At 41.3% G+C, this 21,895-nt stretch overlaps 1 protein-coding gene across 1 annotated transcript in view; it reads left to right on the top strand.

Moving 5' to 3' along the window:
• Nucleotides 1-21,895, top strand: part of OFD1 (OFD1 centriole and centriolar satellite protein) — a 1,865,993-nt gene that overhangs the window by 273,856 nt on the left and 1,570,242 nt on the right. The window contains exon 7 of the mRNA XM_044072530.1: nucleotides 10,969-10,999. Coding sequence (XP_043928465.1) covers nucleotides 10,969-10,999 — 31 coding nt within the window. The remainder of the gene's footprint in view (nucleotides 1-10,968; nucleotides 11,000-21,895) is intronic.

The following is a 21,895-nucleotide window of genomic DNA, read 5'->3' as shown; positions in this document are numbered from 1 at the left end:
GGTAAGGGAATTAGAAGATACTATGTATAAACTTAAAAAGTAACAATGGCAATGCCTCCACTTGGAGGCGTGCCTACATTATAAAGTGGTTCTGAGGGGAATGCGAGTCTTATGCATGCCGAGTTATAGGGAAACCCATCCTGAGCTACTAAAAAGATGGCAACAAATAAACTTGGATCTCAGCTTTAATTATATAAGACTCTTGCTTGACTATTTCAAACCCATTGAGCAGAAATTGTTAGAATCCATTGAACTGTTAAAAAAGAATATTGAGCAACATTTTGTGGGTGAGCAATATATGCATATGCTTGAGACCTCACTTATGACTCTAGCAGCCTTTGACATGAAGTTACAGTGGGTGAAATGTAAGAAACTTATGAGAGATTTCAATGATTTCTCATCTGGCCACATTTTTGTTTGGCCTAGAGATAGAGAACGAATGGACAATACTTTTAATATATCTGAGCCTCTCACTCAAGTTTCTGTGACATCGGCTGCTGAGTCTTCCACTGACAGTGATAAAGGGGGTCAACAGTCTAATGAATGTGCCACTTCTGACCCTCCATCTATTCTGATTCACTCTCTGGCTCCCTTAAATGCCTCCAATGTGATTATCAATTGAAGGGGCAAGACGAAAAATGAACTTGGCAATAACTATGGGTTTTCCATCATTACCCATTATGATGAAAGTAACGCGGACATCACGTTCAACCAACAGAGGGTGTCTCAAGAGGAAGCACTCGAAGGAGCATGTACAAGAAACCCAGAAGATACGGAAGTGAACATTTTGGTTTATAATTTATTGGATTATGTCCTAAAACCAGCAGAACTTTCAGTGCTCAATAAGGGATTAACCTTTATTCCGGCAACTTTATCCAATGTAAGTGATGTTCTACTTGATCTTCAGCTGTTTGCCCGCAACCTACCTCTTAAATTAATGTTTGGGGATAAAGACAATAGTATAATTGTGGCGAGATTCAGACAGCCTAGTGTTTTCATGCCCCAGCTACCATCACATGTTCAGACTTTTATCAAAGTTTGTGAGGAAGATATTTGTGAATTTTTCTATGGACTACATTGGAAACTTTTTCACAATTTAACAGTGATTTAAAGGCAGGCCTCTCCGCTTAAAAGCAAACACTGAGATTTGTGTTAAACCTGCCTATAAGGGGTGCTCCATTCTAGCAATGAATTTTAATGATTATCATCAATGAATGCCTGATATGTTAAAGGAAAGAGATACATATGTTCAAATCAGTAGGGCAAGGGTACAGAATATCATAGGATATGTGCATGATACATTATATGAATTCTTGATGAATGGGTCTATAGATAAGAGTGTATATGATTTTTTTATATATTATGCATCCTAAGTTACTATTGATGAAGGGTCTACTGAAAGTCCACAAGAGTCTTCATGACCCACCCCTTCACCCAGTAGTTTCGGGAGATGATTGGGTGACTCAGACCTGTTCTGTTTTTATAGAAAATAAAATGAAAAACATACTAATTTCCCTTCCCACTGTTCTGAGAGATACTCAACAGTTTTTGCATGAGCTTTATGAATTTATCAGCATATCTGGTGATATGAAGGGTTGTTTGCTTGTAACATTAGATGTCAAATGTTTGTTTACATTTATTGCAAATGATTATGACATGGATACTATAAGGAATGTGCTAATTCACAAAAGTGAGTTTACTAGTGCTACTATTAATAATATTTGTTGTTTGTTAGATTTTGTATTAAACAACAATGTATTCATGTATAGGGATGCCATATATTTACAGAAATGGGGGGTTGCCTTGTGCACCCCCTGTGTGAACTTCTCTGCTAATTTGATAATGAGTGCATGGGAGGAAAATAATGTTTTGGGTACAAATTTGTTAAGAACATACAATTCTGTGGTCGCTTTGTTGATATTTTCCTTGTTTGGCAGGGTAGTTCTGAAGAACTGGGTACTTTTCTCAGTTATCTTGATAATACTACAGATTTTTTAAAATTCATTATGTCTAGCTCAGGAAATGAGATAGACTTCTTGGATGTGCATCTCACTTTAGATTCCAGTAGGATAGTCAGTACTTTACTACATCGTAAGGATTGTTGGAAGAATAGTTCATTGACCTATGATAGCATGCACCCAAGATATGTTTATCCTAATGTCGTGAGAAGCCAGTTTATGAGAGTGTCAAGATTGTGTAAACAGGAAAATGAGTTTAGAAATACCATTAGTAGAATGACTGATCATTTTTTACAGAGAGGCTACAAGGAGAATATGTTAAATAAAAACAGAGAGCAAATTTATGATAGGAAGACATTTGGTCTGCCACATTTCTCCCACGACAGCTTTGCTAATAAAAGGAGCAATGTTAAATTACAGCATAATCATAAGATCAGGTTTGGCATCAGATATACGAATGATGTGGGCTCACTTTGTGATATCACACGGAGAAATTGGAGACTTGACAACTGATGAGAAAATAGTAAACATAATAGGGCACAGACCTTCTTTCTTGTATCAAAATTGTTTGAATCTAAAATGACAATTGTGTGGCAAGAATCGCCCTATTCCTGTTGGTGTAGGGAGGTTTCAATTGGACAGGATAGTAACTTATGCTTGTCGTAGCTGTCGAGCATGTCCGGTTATCTCCAAGGAACAGATTTTTAAACACCCACCTACCTGTTAATTTTACTTTTAAGTCCAAAAGATATGCTGATTGTTATACACAGCATGTTGTATATTTGGCTACATGCCAGCTCTGTTGCAATGTTTATGTTGGCAAGAACAACAAAAAATTTAAGGACAGAATACTTAGACATCGACATTAGAATAGGGAATGAGAAAAATGCCCTAGCAAAACATGTCAGGGAGAATAAAGATCATACTTTAACATTTAGGGTATTTCAATGCATAAAAATGAATGGCAGGGGGTGTGATTTAGTAAATGTTACAGAAACTGTTGAACTGCAGTGGATTTTGAAACTGCAGGCTGACAGATATCCAGGTCTTAATGGGTGTGTCCCCTTCAAACCAGCTTTGAGAGTAAATTGACCTAGGGTTGTGACCGACTATGTGATTTTTTTAAAATAGACAGTGATTGGTTGCTTGTTTTTTAAATACATTGTATGTGATTTTCTTTTTATGGTCTGAAGAAGCGTTTCGTACAAACGTGAAAGCGGTTATCTCTGTTTTAAAGTTTGGATGTTATCAGCTGTGGTGGCCGTGCTGATTTTTTTATGCATTGGATCTTTATTTATGCAGTTTTGGCCTTCATCAGTTGTTGGAACTCTTTTTTTAGTATTTCTTGTGAAGGTAAGAAGAAGGGACAACCTGTGTCAAAACAGACCATTTCCAAATGGTTGTCTAAGGCTATTTATTGCCTTTTGTTTTACTGATCATAACAAGCCTATTCCAGGCAGGGTCAAGTCCTACTCTACCTGGGTCTTGGCTTTATGTATTGCTTTTTGGAAAAGGTTGGATTCTAGAGGTCTTCTAGAAGCCTCTAACTTGGCCCCTCTGTACATAGTTTTACAAAGCATTATAAGCTTGATTCCTTCTCTAGGTCCAGATCAAGCTTTGCTAGGACCATTTTCCAGAGGCTCAAGGACTCTTCTCCTTTCACCTCTTAAATCTAGTTAGCTAAGGTAATCTACCCATATAGCTAAGGCGACTGCAGCAGTGATCAATGTGATGAACATAGTACAGTTGTGTAAGTTAGTTACCATAACGGTAGATGTTCACATGATCACTGCTGTAGTAGCTGCTCCATCTCCCCCTTAATTTGGTGGTTTTTTTTCTATGCCAAGGTGTGGACTTTTTCATGTTGTTGTTACTAGCATTGTCATTTCAGGGTTCAGCCTCCCTCTCTGTGTTGGCAGAAAAGCTCTGAAGGGCTCTGTACCCAAACTTGTCTTTTAGTCATCTCAGCTTGAACTACCTGACAGCTTAGGGATATGGAAGGTGTCCTGAAGCTTTGGAAGCTGGTCGGCTGTTGCATCCTTGGCAGGATATAACCCATATAGCTATGGCTACTGCAACAGTGATCATTCTAACATCTCCTGTTATGGTAATTTTAAAACTTTCGCAACTGTATTATTTTCTCCTTCAGCTGCCATTACCACCTGTTTTTCTCACCTCTGATCTGCTGCTTTGTTTTAATCTCCTTTTGAGTTTTAACAGTTGCATTCTCAATTATTTCACTTTTCTATTCTTTGTTGACCCCTGGACATCATCGACACTTCGTCTACCAGTTTCTGTGTAGAAATCTACTGTAGTTTGCAGAACTTTTCCTGTTTTCAGCTGTTTTCTGCTCAGAGTACAGTTTTAGCTGCTTATACTCCTGTTGCTGTCTTGGAATCCTCAGTGTGTGTGTGCTTTGAAAAGTAGATGACCTTGTTTTTGGATCATAAGCAGTCATCTTGAGATATATATATATATATATATATATATATATATATATATATATATATATATATATATATATATATATATATATATACATACACACACACACACACACACACACACACACACACACAAAAACCTGATTGTAGACTGCAAAGCTGTCTGCATTTGTTCCTGTACCCAGATAAGCATTGTCAAAACTTGTAATGTGGTGATACTTATTCAGGAATCAGTACTTGACCTGCACCATTTCAGGAATAGCATTTTAAAAGTTAATGTTTTAGTACTAAAACCACCCAAAAGCCAGAAAAATAGAAAACAGAATGCCTTCTACATCATTATCCATTAGACTTTTTTTTTTTTTATCTCAGTGTTTTCTTAGTTCTTAAAAATGCCTCGAACCCTGAAAAATTTTTTTCCTACTAAAACTAAAATCATTTCTTTATCCATTCTCTTCCAAATTTCATTGTGTTTGTTAGTTAGTATAGCATCTTGTAAACAGACGGCGTTCCAGATGTATTGTTTTATGTTGTTTTTCCAGCTTTTATACTAGCCACCTTAATAAAAAAAAAACATAACCCCCCCAAGAGTTTTTTCCTTATCTTTTGCAACTGTTTGCTTTTAATAAGCTGCTGCTTCTGTCCTGGTACCACTTGTTGCTCTTAATCATCTACGTGTTCAGCTTCTCGTCTACCTTTTGAACAACAACACCGAACTACATTTTTAGATTATAATTTTTCTCACTTATACACAAAGTGCTCTCTTTAATATTTTTCTTTTCTGTTATTCTAATGGCTCACTGTGATATGGAGAATCTGGACTGCTCATGCCTGTACTGTACAGCAGTCGTCATTGTTGCTGTTGCCATCAGACCCCTTTTTCCCATTTTGTTCATGGAGTCAGGAGTCACATTAACGTTGGTCAGTGTGACTAAATTATCTAGAACTAATATTTACTTGAAAACTAAACTGTTCATAACTAAAACAACTGAAACATTATCCTTACAGCACCTAAAACTGAAATTTTCTTGGAGGATAAATTGGCAAACCCCTGGCATTCCTCTTACTTTGTAGCTCTGTGGTTAGGTTTACTTGAAAAAAAGACAAAATGCACTTTAACAAGGTTTTCTCAACTCACTGTGATACTAAGTGCAGAAAACCATAAGCATGATACAGTGGAAATCATACTTGGGCAAACTGGATCTGAGTAGGTATAATCCAAGTAAAAGACACATTAACAAATAGTACATATAAGCAACTACACTATGAGCAAATGAAGGGAAAACCTATTTTAGGGAAAATCCTATAAATGAGGTAATAAAATGACTGAGGAGAGGGTATAATAAATCTGGTATTATGACCTGTCCTTACACACTTTGCTAATTACCTCCTTTTTAGGAATTACAAGAAAGTGCTGAGGTGCTTCACAACTGCAGATTCCGTATGTACATCATAGTTTTGAAGTGCTTAGTTCCTGAAGTTTAAACCCTGTTTACTTTTTGAATTGGTATCCCTATGTGACAGTATGGCATTTAGGCTGTTCTTTTGGCACCAAATAATATACATTCCTCTTACTTTGTAGCTCTGTGGTCAGGTTTACTTGATAAAAATCAAAATGTACTTTAACATTTTTTTTTCAACTTACTGTGATACTAATCAGTGCAGGTAACCATAAGCATGAAACATTGGAAATCGTACTTGGACAAAATGGATCTGAGTAGGTATAATCCAGGCAAAAGACACATTAACAAGTAGTACGTATGAGCAACTACGCTCTGAGCAAGTGAAGGGTAAACCTGTTTTAGGGAAAATCCTGCAAATGAGGTAATTAATAAAGTGAATGAGGAGAGGGCATAATAATTTGGTATGTACCTCACAAGACATCTGCAACAGCTGGAAAGGCCACAGAAATACCTCACTAAAAGAATCACAGGCCTAAAGCAGATGCCGTATGCTGACCGTATAAAAAAACTCCAGCTATACTCTGTGGCATATCGTTTACTCAGAGGTGATCTCTGCTTAACATACAAGGCCATGTCAAACCCCGAGCTGTTGGACATGCTCCACTTAAAGAAATCCCAATCCCTCAGAGCCACACGCTCCAGGGATCTAAACCTTGTCATCACAATTAACAAAACGTGCTGGAGGGATAGGTTCCTGACCCGGAGACTCCCCATACTCTGGAATAGACTGCCCATACATGTCAAGCAGAGCGCCTCCTTGGCCCTCTTCAAAAGGAACCTTGACAATTGGATGGGAGATAGGAAATTCACCTCGGGGATCACATTAGTTGCCCTGCTAGACAGGGGTCCAGGTAGTAAATATTGTGGGAAGAAATATCCAGGGAATTGTTAAGGCTAGGCTTGTATAGGCCCTAGCGCCGATAGCCTAGTACCAACCTATGAACCTATAAATCTGGCATTATGCCTTGACCTCACATTGATAGTTACCTCCTTTGTAGGAATTAGAAGAAGTAAAGTGCTGAGGTGTTTCACACCTGCAGATTCCTTATGTAGTGTATGTCATAGTCTTGAAATGCTTATTTCCTGAAGTTTTAAGCCTGTTTATTTTTTGAGTTGGTATCCCTATGTGACTGCATGTCATTAAGGCTGTACTGTTGGCAAAAAATAATATACAAGAGGTGACTGAAACTGAGAGTGTTTTGTAACTATGCATTAGTGCCTTAGGTTATAACCAACACCTTCCACACACAAATGAGCTTCCATTTTGCTACGACAGATCAAACTTACAGTGACAGACTCCCCAAGATTTTTACTTGCTTCAAAATGTGTCTGTTGCAGTCTTACACTAATTAAAACCTGTCCAAGATTACTTTACTAACACATGCACATGAGCGCACGCTTTTGCGCACACACACACTCACACACACACACACACACACACACACACACACACACACACACACACACACACACACACACACACACACTATTCTCCAGGAGGGATTAATTAAATCTGTTTAGTATCATCTTTCCCTTCCTTGTCTTTATGGTATTGCTCCCAGCAGCTAGAAATATACTAGCACATCACAAACACTATTATGTTTTTCTTTTAAAGTAAGCCAACTTTTAAATAGTTGCATGGTACCAATGCCTTGAGTAGTAACTCTTTGAAAGGCTGAATGCAGCAATTATTAATAACTAATCTAGTGCTTATATCCTTAAGATAATATACAAGTTATTAGCCACAAGCATTGAATGAGGAAAGGCTGTACTTAAAATAAGTAAAAATAAGCATTGCACTTTGTAAAATCAACTCTACAGTAATATTTAAGCTTGCACAAAGAAAATGCAAAAAAATGTTTAATGGATGATATAAACAAACATTCTAACAGCTTATCAGGACCTGTGTCTACCATAAACTGAAGAGATGTGATGAATTTCTGTCTACTTTGGACTTAGAGGTTTAAAATATAGTTGTATAATTAATTCCACATGCAAAATGGATTCCAGTTTGACCTCTTGTCTAAAAATGCTGACTGCTTCAACAAATCAGAAGTAGGGCAGTATCTGACTGACTAAAAGTCCATCCACTTAAATCATTCAAGGCAGTACTTTCTCTTTGGATGCAAAAGTGGATGATGCTGTTTCTGTTCTCTTCGTCTTTCAGCTCTTTGGTGAAGGTTGACTCTAGCAAGGTAAATCTAGTGTCCAAATAATGTATGCATCCAGGCACTTCAAATATTTTTAGAATTTAGTAGTAGATTATTTTTAGAATTTAGTAGTAGATTAGTTTCATTTTCAGCAGTTTTAGGACATATTTTACATGCTACAGATTTACAACAGCCACAATTTTATGAAAAGAAAAAGTAATTACATTTGGTTTAGTTTAATACAGCTTCTTTACACCACCCACAAATGTGCTTCCAGTAACCCTTTCATATTGTTATTAATATGTTTTTTAGTGCATTACATCAGTTATACTAGATATTAGAAGCAGCAGGCATGCAATCTTTTACTGCAGCAGGAAGCATTTTTTATCTTACAGTGCAACTATTGGCATCTTTGTCCATATTTCAACATCACAGTAGCCATATATATTTTAGGAAGTTTCCTCTTCCCTCTGACCCAGCAAGCTTTCCAACCTTTGTTTACAAATATTTTGCCCAGTCATCATTCTCAAACTTTTTAGCAGCTGTTTGCTGCAATACAGCTTTGGTTGATACAACATGCAGTATTGAAAATTGCTTTCTATCCTTTCAGCTGCTTGCTTCCACAGTATTTAAGTGCAGCTGTGTTTATATCTGTTTACTGAAGGCAATCACTAATAATAGTTAACTTGCACTTTACAAATCCTTTAGACTGTGTGTAAAATTGTCCTTTTCCTCTAATTCAAAGGACTTTTTAGAGCTGCAATTTGGGAAACACACCATATAACCGAATGTTTGTAATCTCTAACATGTTTAACACCGGTAGAAGTGATCGAAACTCATTTGATTGCTTCTGTTGGTTTTAATTCCCTGCAAGATGTTGCACAGTGGGTAGGGATTGTGGAAATTGCACTTCCTCCACTCCTCCACTATTGAGTGATCTCCGAGGTGGTATATATAGTTAGCAGGGGTGTGGGTACAGGAGTGCTTGCTCCCCTGCAAAAAAAATGCAACTATTTGTTTTTTTCAATGTTTTGGCTTACATTGTTTTGGGATTGGTCATTGGCCATTCGAGATTTGTGAACTTCAGTGTTTAGAAGTACATCTGTAATTTAGGACTTAACTGAAAATAAGAGACAGCTGAAGGGCAACCTTAGAATTTATGTGCTGCTGTATGCATCTTAATTATTTTTAGAATCAGTGGACTGTGAAAATGATGATATAAATTATTGCCAGTAGAAAAGACAGATTGATGTGATGTTGGTAGGGCTGCAGAAGTTGTTGATGGTGCAGGCATAATAGATTACTGCTTCTCAGTTCCTGTTATGTCTCTAACACAAAAGGGTGCGGCTGTGCAGGTAAAAATTATAACACAACTAAGCAGACCTTAAAAAGGATAGGACAAAGCTTTCTTTCTTTTTTTTTTTAACTTTGAATGGCGCTTGGCCTTTGGCCAGGCATAAAGTATTTGGCTCTGTATGTGTGTGTGTGTGTGTGTGTGTGTGTGTGTGTGTGTCAGTGTGTCAGTGTGTCAGTGTGTCTGTGCATGTTAGGGTAGGAGAACGGATTTCATGCTTTGTTGGACTGCTGCTTCTAACTGGTGTTGTCTTTGGGGCTCACGAAGGGTAGGTGGCAGCTGCAGCATTGCAGGGACATAAAACTAGAATAGGGTCAGAGGGGCTGGAGAAGTGTGAACTTAAAGCTGTTACTGAAAAAATAAATATTTAGGAGACATTTGCTTGCTTGCTTGACAGTGTCAGTTGCTCAAGAGGTAGCACACTCACCTTTGGTGCTGGAAGGTTGGACAATAGTGGTTTCTGTTCCCATCCTAAGTGAGTAGATTAATTTTCCATTACTGACACTGCAGTGCTGCATAATGGTTGCTGCGCACCTGAGTGTGTCATTCTTCGGATGAAGCATTAAACTGCGGCCTCATCTGCCTGAGTTGGTGACAGCTCCGATGGATGTAAGTATTCCATGGCAGTTATTGAAAAAGGAGCAGGGAAATTTCCCTGGTGTACTGGCCAAATTCTCCTAGTCAGTATAGATACCACCTCAGGTCTCCTCTGAAAATAGGCCAATAGCCTAGTAGGTTTAACCTTGTTAACAAATACAATATAAATAAAATAAAACTGACATATCAGCTAGAATTTCTGACACTGGCCTGAGGAACAATATACTGTCTGTGCTGAATGTTTATGTTTCATGTATGCTTGCAAACCACTCTATATTAATTGAAAGTCTAGGACATCACATTTAGACTGTAACTTCTGATGGTATTACTTTTGCCTGTTTTTAGAGCATCATAATTTATCTAGTGAGTAAAAGAGTTGCTTTTCTCTGTTTCCATTTCCATTGCAAATTTTTATTTATATGCATCTTGCGACTAAATCCTCTAACATTTAACTTTTCAGTGCTCCTGGTGGCAAATGCACTGTAGTTCCCTAATATGTTGATTTAAATTGACAAGCTTCATATAAATAAAAAAAATTGAATCTCTTTTGTAAAAAGACCAAAGGTTCATTGAAATGTGTCCTGTCATATAATGAATAAATAATCTGGCGTATAGCATCGAGGACCTGTGTGTGTGTGTTATAAGAGCCACTGCTGTGCATTTGTTTTCCATGTGCTTGCCAGTGTGTAGCCATTTCATATGTTAATGATTTAAAACTTCAGTCCGTCAGAAGAAAAGGTTTGCTTTATTTTCTGTAGGTCCACTTGCACTAGTATTATTAATTTGAAAATGTTGGATGATCCATGCAGCTGGTGAAAGTTTATTTCTTGTAAGCCAAGGATGTGAGCTGCTTTGTGGATTATGTTTTTCTTTTATCTAGCTATTGAAAAGGTAGACTTCATGCAGCTGAATTATTTTTTGCTTAACTATTTTTTAAGTATTAAACACCACAGTTGTATTGCATACCTTAATTGATTAACAGTCTTTTCTTTTTATATACAGACCTCAAGTATTCAGAATGACAGTAAAAAAGGTATGTTTATTTTTCTTTTAACTGCAGCAGGTATGTTAAAGTGCCAGCAGAATGAAGAGTTGTTTTAAATTGTTTGTCCTTCACTGAAGATATGTAATGCAATTTATACTGTAAACTACTATACTTAGAAGTTGTCTGAAGAAGTCTCATTTTTCTTTACAAAGTTCACATAACTGAAATATTTTTTCAGGAATGTGAAATCCATTCATATTTAGAAGTAGGTCACTATGAAACATTTGACTGATGTTCTTTATGTTTCACTGTTGCAGTTATTACATTTGGGTTATCTGCCTGCAGGCAGCCCTCAGCCGGCCTGATTATCAAAGTCTTGGGTCTTATGTCGGATGCTGTCTCTTCTTCCATGATGTCAGGGGTATAAAACATGCAGCTGACACCATTACACCAGCCTTTCTTGCTGAGCGGTGCCTGAAGCAGAAGCAGTTCGCAAGTGCCGGTCGGCCGACTCCTGAAATTTTTGTTTTCGAGTTTCAGAACCAAAGTCTTCAAAAAAGCTAAGTACCCCATTGGGAATCCTTTTTCTTGCTCTAAACTGATGTCAGTAAAAGTTAACAATTGTATTACCTGTGGAAAGCAAATACCTCATAAAGATTTTCATTCATACTACATTCCTTGCTTAGGCACGACGTCCCTCGTTGTCAGTTTTGTGCCTTATTCAATCCTCGAACTATTCGTCGTCGGTTAATTTTTGCATCAAACTATTTGGTACTCTGTTTAATTATCCAGAAATGGCTTCGGTAAGCCACCCAACTACCGACATTCCGAAAAAACGTAAAGATAAAGACAGAGACAGAACACATAGGTCCAAAGCTGCCGACGACGCTTCCGTTAAGCTAGTCACCAGTTTGCTGGTACTCAGTGAAGCGCTTTCGCAGCCCTTGATACCCGCTACTTCAGATTCCCAGGCCTCTACTGAGACCCATTCGGAGTCTGGTATGCCGCGAGATGCTTCTTCAACTATGGAACCTGCGGATGTCTCTACCTTGGATGGGTCCGGAGCCACTGTGCAGGCACCAGCTTCTGACGGTGTATTCAGGCCTATGGATTTGCATTTCCAGCCAATGCCATCTTCTTCTTCAAGGCCTAAAACTCGACCTACGCCTAGAAAACCAATGTCCAAACCACATGGTCAGGTCCATATGCCTAAAAAACAAACGATAAGAATGGCTGAAGACATTATTACTTTAATTAGGGGAAGCCAGCCTTCTCCGGCTAAGAGACCTAGAATTGATTTTCCTTCTGACTCCTCTGATCAGGATTCTGAAATTTCTGTTTCTTCTGATTACCAGGATTTGCCCTTATCTACCTATGAGGATTCTGATACAGAACACTCCATTCCCTCTGCTTCCCCTCCAGAAGATTTTTCTTTTGGTGAAACCTTGCACACTCTTAGGGAGCATTTCCGCTGGGAAAGCCAGGATTACTCTGACTCCATAAAGAGGCTTAGGGAATTCTTACTCCTTCCTCAACACAGGCGTTTAGCTATCCCTCCTGTCCTGAACGTTGTAGATGTCTTCTTGGAATCTAGCCTGGCCCCAGACACTTTACCTCCAGCTCCCAGAAAACCTGACAGGTATTACAGAGTACCTGACTCTCACAAGTTCCTTTTCAAGAATCCTACTGTGGACACAGAGACCATTTCCCAGGGACCTAAAGGCATTAAGGCTACTACTGCCAAAAACGCTACCCCCTCTGATAGAGATTCCAGGGCCTTGGACAGTTGGGGTAAGAAGGTATACACTTCTGCTACTTTGGCCATTAGGGCCTTAAACTACCAGTTTCATGTGTTAAAGTATCAGCAGCATATTATGGGACTACTTAAGCAGAAAAAGATGTTGATTCCAGACTGTGCTGAACATAAGGAATTACAGGATTTAATGCATTCTGCTGAACAAGTTGGTAAACATACTTTGCAGTGTGGTTTTGACCTTTAGAAGCATCTTGCAGGGCTGCTGTCACTGGGCCTTTCTTAGTAGGCATGCTTGGCTTAAGCAGCAAAATTTGCCAGATCATGTTAAGGCTAAATTATTGGATGCTCCCTTAAACCAAGACCGCCTGTTTGGCAACAAAGCAGAAGAAGTCCTTAAAAAGATGGAGAAAAAAGCTAAATCTTTGCAAGCAAGATTTCCTGCAAGTACAGCCTCCCAGATTCAGTAGGCATTGGCCTTCTAAGAATTGGTCCTTTCCTGTCTCTTCTAGGCCTTCTCAGTCCAAACCCAGGAACAGCAGACCACCTAGGCTACAGTCTCAAGGTACTCTCAGACCTAAGCAGTGGGGGGCTTCCACTTCCAAAGCTATAAGTAGTAAGACCCCCCCCCTATGGAAGACTGTCACAATGACTTAACATTAAACCTTCCAAGCCCTGCTCAACTGCATGCTGCCTTAGGGGGAAAGACCGTACTGCATGCAAAAAACTGGTAACTCATTACCCAGGGCAAATGGGTTTTAAATATAGTTTCCCAAGGATACAGATTCCACTTCTACACCTTACCAACCCCAAATGGTTGGCCAGACCTACCCCCAAATCAGTGGGCAGAGGCTCAACAGCAGGTTCTCTGTCTTCTAAGTATCAGGGCTATTCAACCTGTCCCAGCAGAAGAAAGGGGACAAGGTTTTTACTCAAGACTTTTCCTGGTACCCAGAAAGACAGCTCCTGTCATCCTGTCATGGGCCTCTCTATTCTAAACACCTTTTTGGTAATCCCACAATTCAAAATGCTAACTCTTCATCAGCTGCTTCCTATGCTAGGCAAAGATGCCTGGTTGACAACCTTGGACTTAAAGGAAGCTTACCTGCACATTCCAATAAGGGAATCCTGCAGGAAATACCTACGCTTCAGAGCAGGCTTCATGCACTATTGATGCTCTGCACTTCCCTTTGGCTTATCTACTGCGCCCAGGATATTTACAAAGTGCCTAGCTCCAGTCATTGCATTTTGCAGGCAAAGAAATATTCAAATATACCCATACCTGGGCGATTGTCTAATTCAGGCAGAAAGCCAGGACAATCCTACTAAATAATCTGGCATTTGTAAAGAAACTGCTAACCTCACTGGGGTACACCATAAACGAAAAGAAATCTCATCTAGTACTGTGCCAACAAATTGTATTCCTGGGAGCAAGCAACACAACTTCCCAGATGGCTTACCTCACACCAGAGAAACAAGTTTATTTGACAGCCTACTTCAAACTTCTGGCCACAAAGACCCAGCTATCTGCAAGGAAGATCCTACAAGCCCTGGGGTTCATGGCCTCTTGCATTCTACTAATTCCATATGCAAGACTGCATATGAGGAAACTACAATGATATCTAAAAAGCCTATGGTGTCAGCATTCTCAGGACCTAGAGTCAATGATTCCTATCATTCCTTGTATAAAGACAGAGTTCTTTTGGCGGGCAGAGGCCTGCTACCACAACAAGGGGCTGCCATTCATTCTACCCCCTGCCACCCAAACCCTAACAACAGGTGCATCAGACTATGCATGGGGGGGGGGGTCACTTGGCAGGGCAGTGCTTTCAGGGCAAATGGAACCCGAGTCAGATGCACCTGCATATCAACCAAAAAGAAATGTTAGCTGTACAGGATTCCCTGACAGCTTTCAAGGACCACATTCTTCTGGGACAATTATTGGTAAAGACAGACAACCCCACTGTTATGTGGTACATAAACATGCAGGAGGGAACCCACTCGTATCCCCTCTGCAGACTAGCCATGGCTCTATAGAATACAGACCTGAGCTACCAAGTGCACCTACAAGCTCAATTCCTACCAGGCAAGCTAAATTCACTGGCAGATGACCCAAGCAGAAATCTCATGGACCCACACGAGTGGAAACTGCAACCAAAGGTATTCAACATTTTGAGAAACAAATGGGGGAACCCAGAGATAGACCTGTTTGCCTCCCATCAGAACTACCAATTGGACAAATTCTGCACAAGGACTTCCCACAGTCAAGTTTGGAAAGTGGATGCACTGTCCTTCACCTGGAAAAGCCTCTCAGTTTATGCCTTTCCCCCTCAGCCTCTCCTTTCGAAAGTTCTGCTAAAGATCAAACAGGACAAACCAAGGACAATACTGATTGCACCAGACTGGCCATGCCAACACTGGTACCCCCTCTTGCGCAGTATGTCACTGCTGGATCCATGGCACCTGCCTCAGACCCCTTCCCTGCTGTTCCAGCAGGAGGGCCAGATTCTGCACCCCCAGCTTCAAACCTCGAACCTTGCAGCCTGACTAATTCCCTGAGCTCTCCAATAGCATCCCTCAGTAAGCAGGTGCTAGATGTCATTCTGGAGGCAAGGAGGCCTAGTACTAGAAAATCCTATGCAGAAAAGTGGAAAAGATACTGCTCCTGGAGCCAAACTCGAGGGATGGGCACAACAGTGCCCAGTTTACCGCATATTCTTCAATACTTAACAGAGATGCTCCACAAGGGCCTTTCCTTCTCATCAATTAAAATTCATGCCTCAGCCATTTCAGCACATTATAATACTGAGCCACCTCTCTTCTCTCACCCCCCTGCTGAAACAATTCCTCAGAGGGGCCAAAAATTTAAGACCACCCAGGAGAGCCCCTACTCCAGCCTGGGACTTTAACTTTGTATTGGAAAAGCTCACTCTACCTCCTTTTGAGCCAGCTGCAACTGCAGAGTTGAAATTCCTTTTTTTGGAAAACTGCCTTCCTTCTAGCCATCACTTCAGCAAGAAGAGTGTCTGAACTACAGGCCCTTATGGCAGTGGAGCCTTTCATCATTTACCATGCTGACAGGATGTCCCTCAGGACCAATCCTTCCTTCATGCCCAAGGTGGTATCCAGTGTGGCCCTTAATCAGTCCATTCATTTGCCTACCTTTTTTCCTAATCCACAGAAGAAAGGAGAACGAATACTGCATTCTTTGAATGTGCACAGATAACTAAGATTTTATTTTGACAGGACTAAGCCTATCAGAAAAACTGAACAGCTGCTAGTTGCCTTTGCTGCAGGAGCAGAGGGGAAGGCCATTTCTAAGCAAACCATTTCTAAGTGGATAGGCCATTGCATTATTTTCTGCTATAAGCAACATGGAAAACCTGCCCCACAGGGGATAGGATCACATTCCACCAGGGCTGCATCTACGTCTACAGCCTTTCTCAGAGGTGTCCCTACCAGGGACATCCCAGAAGCTGCTACCTGGAGCTCTGTACATACCTTCACCAAGCACTACCACTTGCCTATTTTTTCCAAATCCAGAGCTGGTTTTGCCACTGCAGTCTTGCAGGACTTAATAGCTGGTCCTAATGCTCTCTAACTTCCTCCGCCCTTCCTTAGCTTTGGGAATCTACCCAAATGTAATGACTGCAACAGTGAAGCACGAAGAACATAGTACAGTTGTGTACACTTACCATAAATGTAGATGTTCGAGTGCACTCACTGTTGCAGTCCTGGTTACCCTCCCTCCAGCCCCCTGACTTCTTTTGGCTATACCTTGCTTCTTGATAAGTGTATTTCAGCTTTCTGGTGTATTTGCTTTTTGTTGGAGGTGTAACCTTACATATAATTTCTTCCCATTATGGGGGCACCTGTCATCTGGGGCAAGAATAACTTATATAATGGCACCTACTGCATGCTTTATACCCCTGACGACCTGACCTCATGGAAGAAGGGACAGCATCTGACGCAGGACCCAAGACTTTGATAATCGGGCCGGCTGAGGGCTGCCTGCAGGCAGATAACCCAAATGTAATGACTGCAACAGTGAATACACTCGAACATCTTCATTTATGGTAAGTGTACACAACTGTACTTTTTGTGGCTGTGGTACTTGGCAAGAAAAAAAAACTAAAGTGTGTAATCAAAATGTCTGAGTACTCCATTAGTAGAGTGGTGCAAGTGTAAAAAAGAACAACTGCACATAAAGGTAAATGTTCATTTGTTTGACTATAAGCTGGTTGAATTAAAGATGTTCATTATATTGATCACTGCTGCAGTAGCCTTAGCTGTAAGGGTTATATCCTGCATGTGATATAATAGCAGGCCAGCTTCAACAGCTTCGGAGCACCTTCCACATGCTTAAGCTGTCAGTCAGCTTAAGCTGAGCTAACTAAAAGGACAGGTTTGGTTGTCACTCCCTTCAGAGCGTCCCTGCCACTGAAGAGTACTCGCCTGTGAGGCTCTCGAGGATCAGCAGTCAGCTTGTGCTGTTCCTTTGCTGGGCAGGTAAGTTCCCTTTTGGGAGAAAAATTTCCATTAAAAATGCTTATTTAATAACACTTTCCTATTCAGGAACGTTATTTTAAAGCAAGGAGTATATGTTTTAATGTCCTGTCACAAGAATGCATTGTACTTTTTAAATGATAGCACTCTTTTTTTCTGTCAGTTTAGAACCTGTTTAAAGTAATTGAAAACATTTTTTTTTCTGTGGTGAAATTGTATTTATTTTATTTTTTTTTTGGGGGGGGGCTGGCAAAGTGTTTAAAGTGCTTTTTACTGTGTTTATATGTGAAAACAGTGACTTTTAAAGACTTACTAGCTTTTGCTACTTGTTTTTTCTGGGAAAGATCCACCGTTTTCAGCTTGACAATGGAACAAACTGTTGGTCTCATGGTCAGTCCTTCTTTCAGCCACATAAATGATGTTTGCTTAACTTTTTTTGTCACCATAGCAGGCTAGCAATTTGTATCAGCTGCAAGTGGGTGACTCAAATGTAGCCATTAGTTGTACTGCAAACCACACATCTTTTACCCCAGATTCCTGTGGTGTAGCAGCACCTACAGCCAGTATGGACCAGGAGTTTTAGCTACATCCTCTGTGGCTCTTGGGGTCATATGAGTGGACAGGGGAGAGCCGCCGTTGTCAGTCCTGGGAGAGGGCATAGGGAAGGCTTCCCTGTTTTGTCAGAATGTTGTGCCCATGCTTGGGAAAGCTGTTGCTTCAATTAATATCACTGTTGGCCCTATTTTTCCTGTCAAACAGTAGCAGAAGGTTAAACATGCATCTATTCCTCCTCAAGTTTCCATAAACAGAAGTAGTTTACTGGTTGTGGGTTTTCTCCTCAGATTTCTGATTCAGACTCCGAGGAGAACTCCGTTTTTGAATATCCTTGTAGCAGCTTGTCTTTCTCAGAGACTATTTCCAGAATATGCTAGTGTTTTCAGTGGGAGGATACTGAGGGGGAGATGGCTGCCATTCAGGGGAACACAGCACACACATCCTACAAAGCTGTCAGAACTAGAGGAATAAGTGAAGGTTCTGGAAATTTCTTTTGTAACAGCTCATAGTATTTTCTGACAGTTTTGTAGGATGCGTACGTGTGTGTGTGCGTGTGTGTGCACGTGTGTGTGCACGTGTGTGTGCACGTGTGTGTGTGTGCGTGTGCGTGCGTGCGTGTTTATGTGTTACTGTCTACAATTCTCCTGAATGGCAGCCATCTGCCCCTAAAAAGACAGACAGGATGTATAAAGCTCCTCAATCTGTAAAGTTTTTTTTGCCCTCTTCCCAACACTGACTCAGCAGATATAGCTGTAGTTAAATACTATGGCTGCTAAATATTTAATTAATTCCAATCCTATCCTTTCTGATAAGGATAGGAGGATTATTGATAGGTAAGGGGAAAAAGTGCTTCTGTAATTTTGATTTTCAGAATTTTGAATTGTCGAGCTCATATATTAAAGTTTGTTTTGACTGATTGTAATAGCATGATGAATTTTTTGTCTACAGTTTCTTCTTATGAGGAAAAGTCTGCTTTAAATAATTTCTTCAGTTGTACAAGCCACTAATCATTATTTACAGTGTATGTGTGTAACTCAGTTGATACTTCTTCCAGGGCATGGCCACTGGAACTGTTTTGAGGATGTCTGCTTGGCTGCATTCTCAGAACCTCCCAGATAATGTTAAAATGAGATTTTAAATTCTCCTTTGGATAGAAATTTAGTGTTTTGCCAGTCTGCTGTTGAGGTTATCAAAAACTGTGATGCAAAGGGTAAGCTGATACAAGGACTCTCTAAGATTTTCTAGCTCTCAAAAAATGCAGATAAGCAGATGTTTAAGAAGAAATGGCAAGGGTGTCCAAAAAGAATTCTAGAACACTTCCAAAACCAAGGCCAGTCTAGCAGGTCAGAATGGCTGTTTGTGACCTTGCCCCCCCCCCCCCCCAAGCAGCCCCATCTGCCTTCCAGAAAGTCTGAATCTCTACTTTTCTCTTTGGCAATGTGTAGTTTCAGACAAATGGGTTCTGAAAGTCATTCATCAAGGTTACAGATGGCAGTGGGAGGACATTCCTCCTTTCTTGGTGGGGTAATCCCTCATCCATCATACCAGACTCTTATTTCTACCAGGGTGTGGTAGAACCAGATGTCCTTCTATATCACTGTTGCAGTATTCCTTACATCAGAGATCTCTTGCCTAAGACAGCCTGACTTCCTGCCAATATACCAAAGCCTTAGGTTGTAATAGGGACATTGTATGTCACATGTATGCTCTCCCCACACAGCGTAGGGCATAAAGGTGAAGTACAGATGTACCATCTTAGAACTTCTTTGCCATCAGTCTGAACGCCATCTCCGATCGTTGGTCTGAATGCTGTTTTTTCCTGCCAGTTGCCAAGTCATTTTCAGATAAGTGCACCATTGGGCTTTTTCTTCTTATTTTACTTTTTGTTGGTTGTTGGTTTACATGTCATCCAGAAAGGGGAAATGCCAATGTGGGAGACATATTGCCCATAATACCATCATGAGCAGTGTGTGTTTTGCTTAGCTGCTTTTCACGACCATATGATGTTAAGTTGTCAATCTCGCCTTCATTCTTGCTGGATGGGCACTTGCTAAGCTCGAGAGCTAATTTTACCAGCTTGAGGCAACCCTATATCCCATGATGCAAGGAGGAGATTACCCAGATCTCGTTTGCCGCTTCACTAACGAGGTGCCTTCTTTTACCAGCTCTAGGTAAGTGAACAGTTTGAGACTTTTCGTCTACCCCCCTTTAAATTTATATATATTTGTATTTTGTTAATTAACGACTTACTTTAGCCCTATTCCCGTCAGTGTTCCCTTCTTTTTGAGTAAATTATTCCCTTGTCCCTAGTTAGGCCTTAGGCCTTCCCCTCCCTAAATTTTTTCCTGTCCGGGATTGTTTGTGTATGACTGTGTGTTATCCCTGTTTATTTTAATTTGTTGGACTGAGTATTTTTGTGTGACAGTTATGTCGAAGGACACTAAGGTCTCAGGCTTCAAGAAGTGTGACTCGTGCTGCCAGAAGATGTCTCTGACAGACGGTCACACTTCTTGTGTTTATTGCCTGGGACCTTCGCACCTGCAGGACTCTTGTGCTATCTGTCATGCTTTCAGCCCAAGAGTCCTGCAGGAGTGAAAAAATAAGCTGATATTAAGGGGCTTATTAAAGCCCGAGAGCTCCCCAACTAAGTCAGCGCTGGGGAAGCCCTCGAAACCTGTTAAGCCTTCGGCTCAGACTTCCAAGCCGTCGGCTTCAGGTTCATCCTCACCAGGTTAGAGATCGGCTCCGGCCAGAGCCGATCCTTCCATACCAGTCTCCGTATCGGCTCCATCCGGCGCCAATACTGTCAAATCCAGACACTCAGTGTCGGCTCCGGCTGGAGCCAACGTATCTTCGGTTCCGATGGCTCCATTGATCTCAAAAAAGAGATCTCGATCCCCTTCAGTGGAATCTATACATTCGGCTCCGAGATCACCCTTGCTCTCAGAGCGGAGCCATCGGAGCCGTTCTTCTCCGTCATCCAGGCTATCTGATCACGACCTCGAGAGAGTGGTGAGTAGACTATTAAAGTCTCAGGCATTGGCCCAAATACTCCATAGCCCATCTCAACAGACGGTAGCTATCTCACATCCACTGAACATTCCTCCTTCGACTCTCTTACAGAGCTCGGAGCCGGAGCTCCTCGGAAACGGCACCGTTGTGACTTCGGAGCCGATACCACCCCTTTCGGCTCTGTCGTCCTCGGCTCCGATTTCCTCCTTGAGACCTTCATTGGAGGGATCCGGGCGTCTGGTCTCTCTCGTCGGCTCCGAGGGGGCGAGTGGCATCGGACCCTTGTCCGACCCCGTTCTCCCTCTCAGAGCTTCGGCGTTGGTGAGCTCGGCCCCGACATCTGCCTCAGAGCCTTCTCTCTTGGTGAGGCCTGGGGTTCCTATCTCTTCGGAGCGGGAACTTTGTGGTCTCTCTGACGGGGGAGCCTTCAAGGTGATGAGGAGTGTACTAGCCCCTGGGCTTAGTCAACGGACAGTTCCATCAGCTCCTCCCACTACAGTGCCTGCTGACGTCTCTTCCCACTCTCTTGCTCCCGGACCCAGAGATCCAACGCCTCAGGTTTCCCCATTGGGAACATCTTCCTCTTCCGAGGCTTCTCCTGATCTGTCAGGGGAACCCCCACGTAAGAGGACATGTAAGAGGAAACATCTAGACTCCCCTGAGTCTACTACATCAGATACTGACTTGGATGAGTCGGAGGGATCCCCAAGGTCCTCCTCTGAGGATGTCTCATTTTCAGACATCCTTGAAATCCTTAAGCAGCGGGGGAACTGGCCCTCCCTTAATCCTTCCGAGGACGAGTCAGTATACCTGGAGGCGTTTGGATCTCGACCCTCCACCTCCTGGGTGTCTCCGCCTTTCGACCCTCTCATGGAGGTAGTGGCTCGGAAGGTGTGGATGGCTCCAGATTCAGTGGAACCTATCCCTAGGAGACCTTCAAAATTTATTACGGCCCCACAGGATAGACAATATTTAACAAAGGGTGTCCCAGTTGATGCCGTGGTGGCTGCTGCCACCAAGAAGGAATTAGCTGATCATTCAGTACCTGTCCATCCTCCTACAAGGATTCTAGGACTATGGACAGGTACGGTAAGCGGATTTTTTCTTCAGCGACTTTT

Source organism: Protopterus annectens, chromosome 5.part0 (genome assembly GCF_019279795.1).
Source record: "Protopterus annectens isolate FY-2018-M chromosome 5.part0, PAN1.0, whole genome shotgun sequence".
Lineage (NCBI taxonomy): Eukaryota > Metazoa > Chordata > Ceratodontiformes > Protopteridae > Protopterus > Protopterus annectens.
The sequence above is the reverse complement of the archived record's forward strand: the minus strand, read 5'-3'. Positions and strand labels throughout refer to the sequence as shown.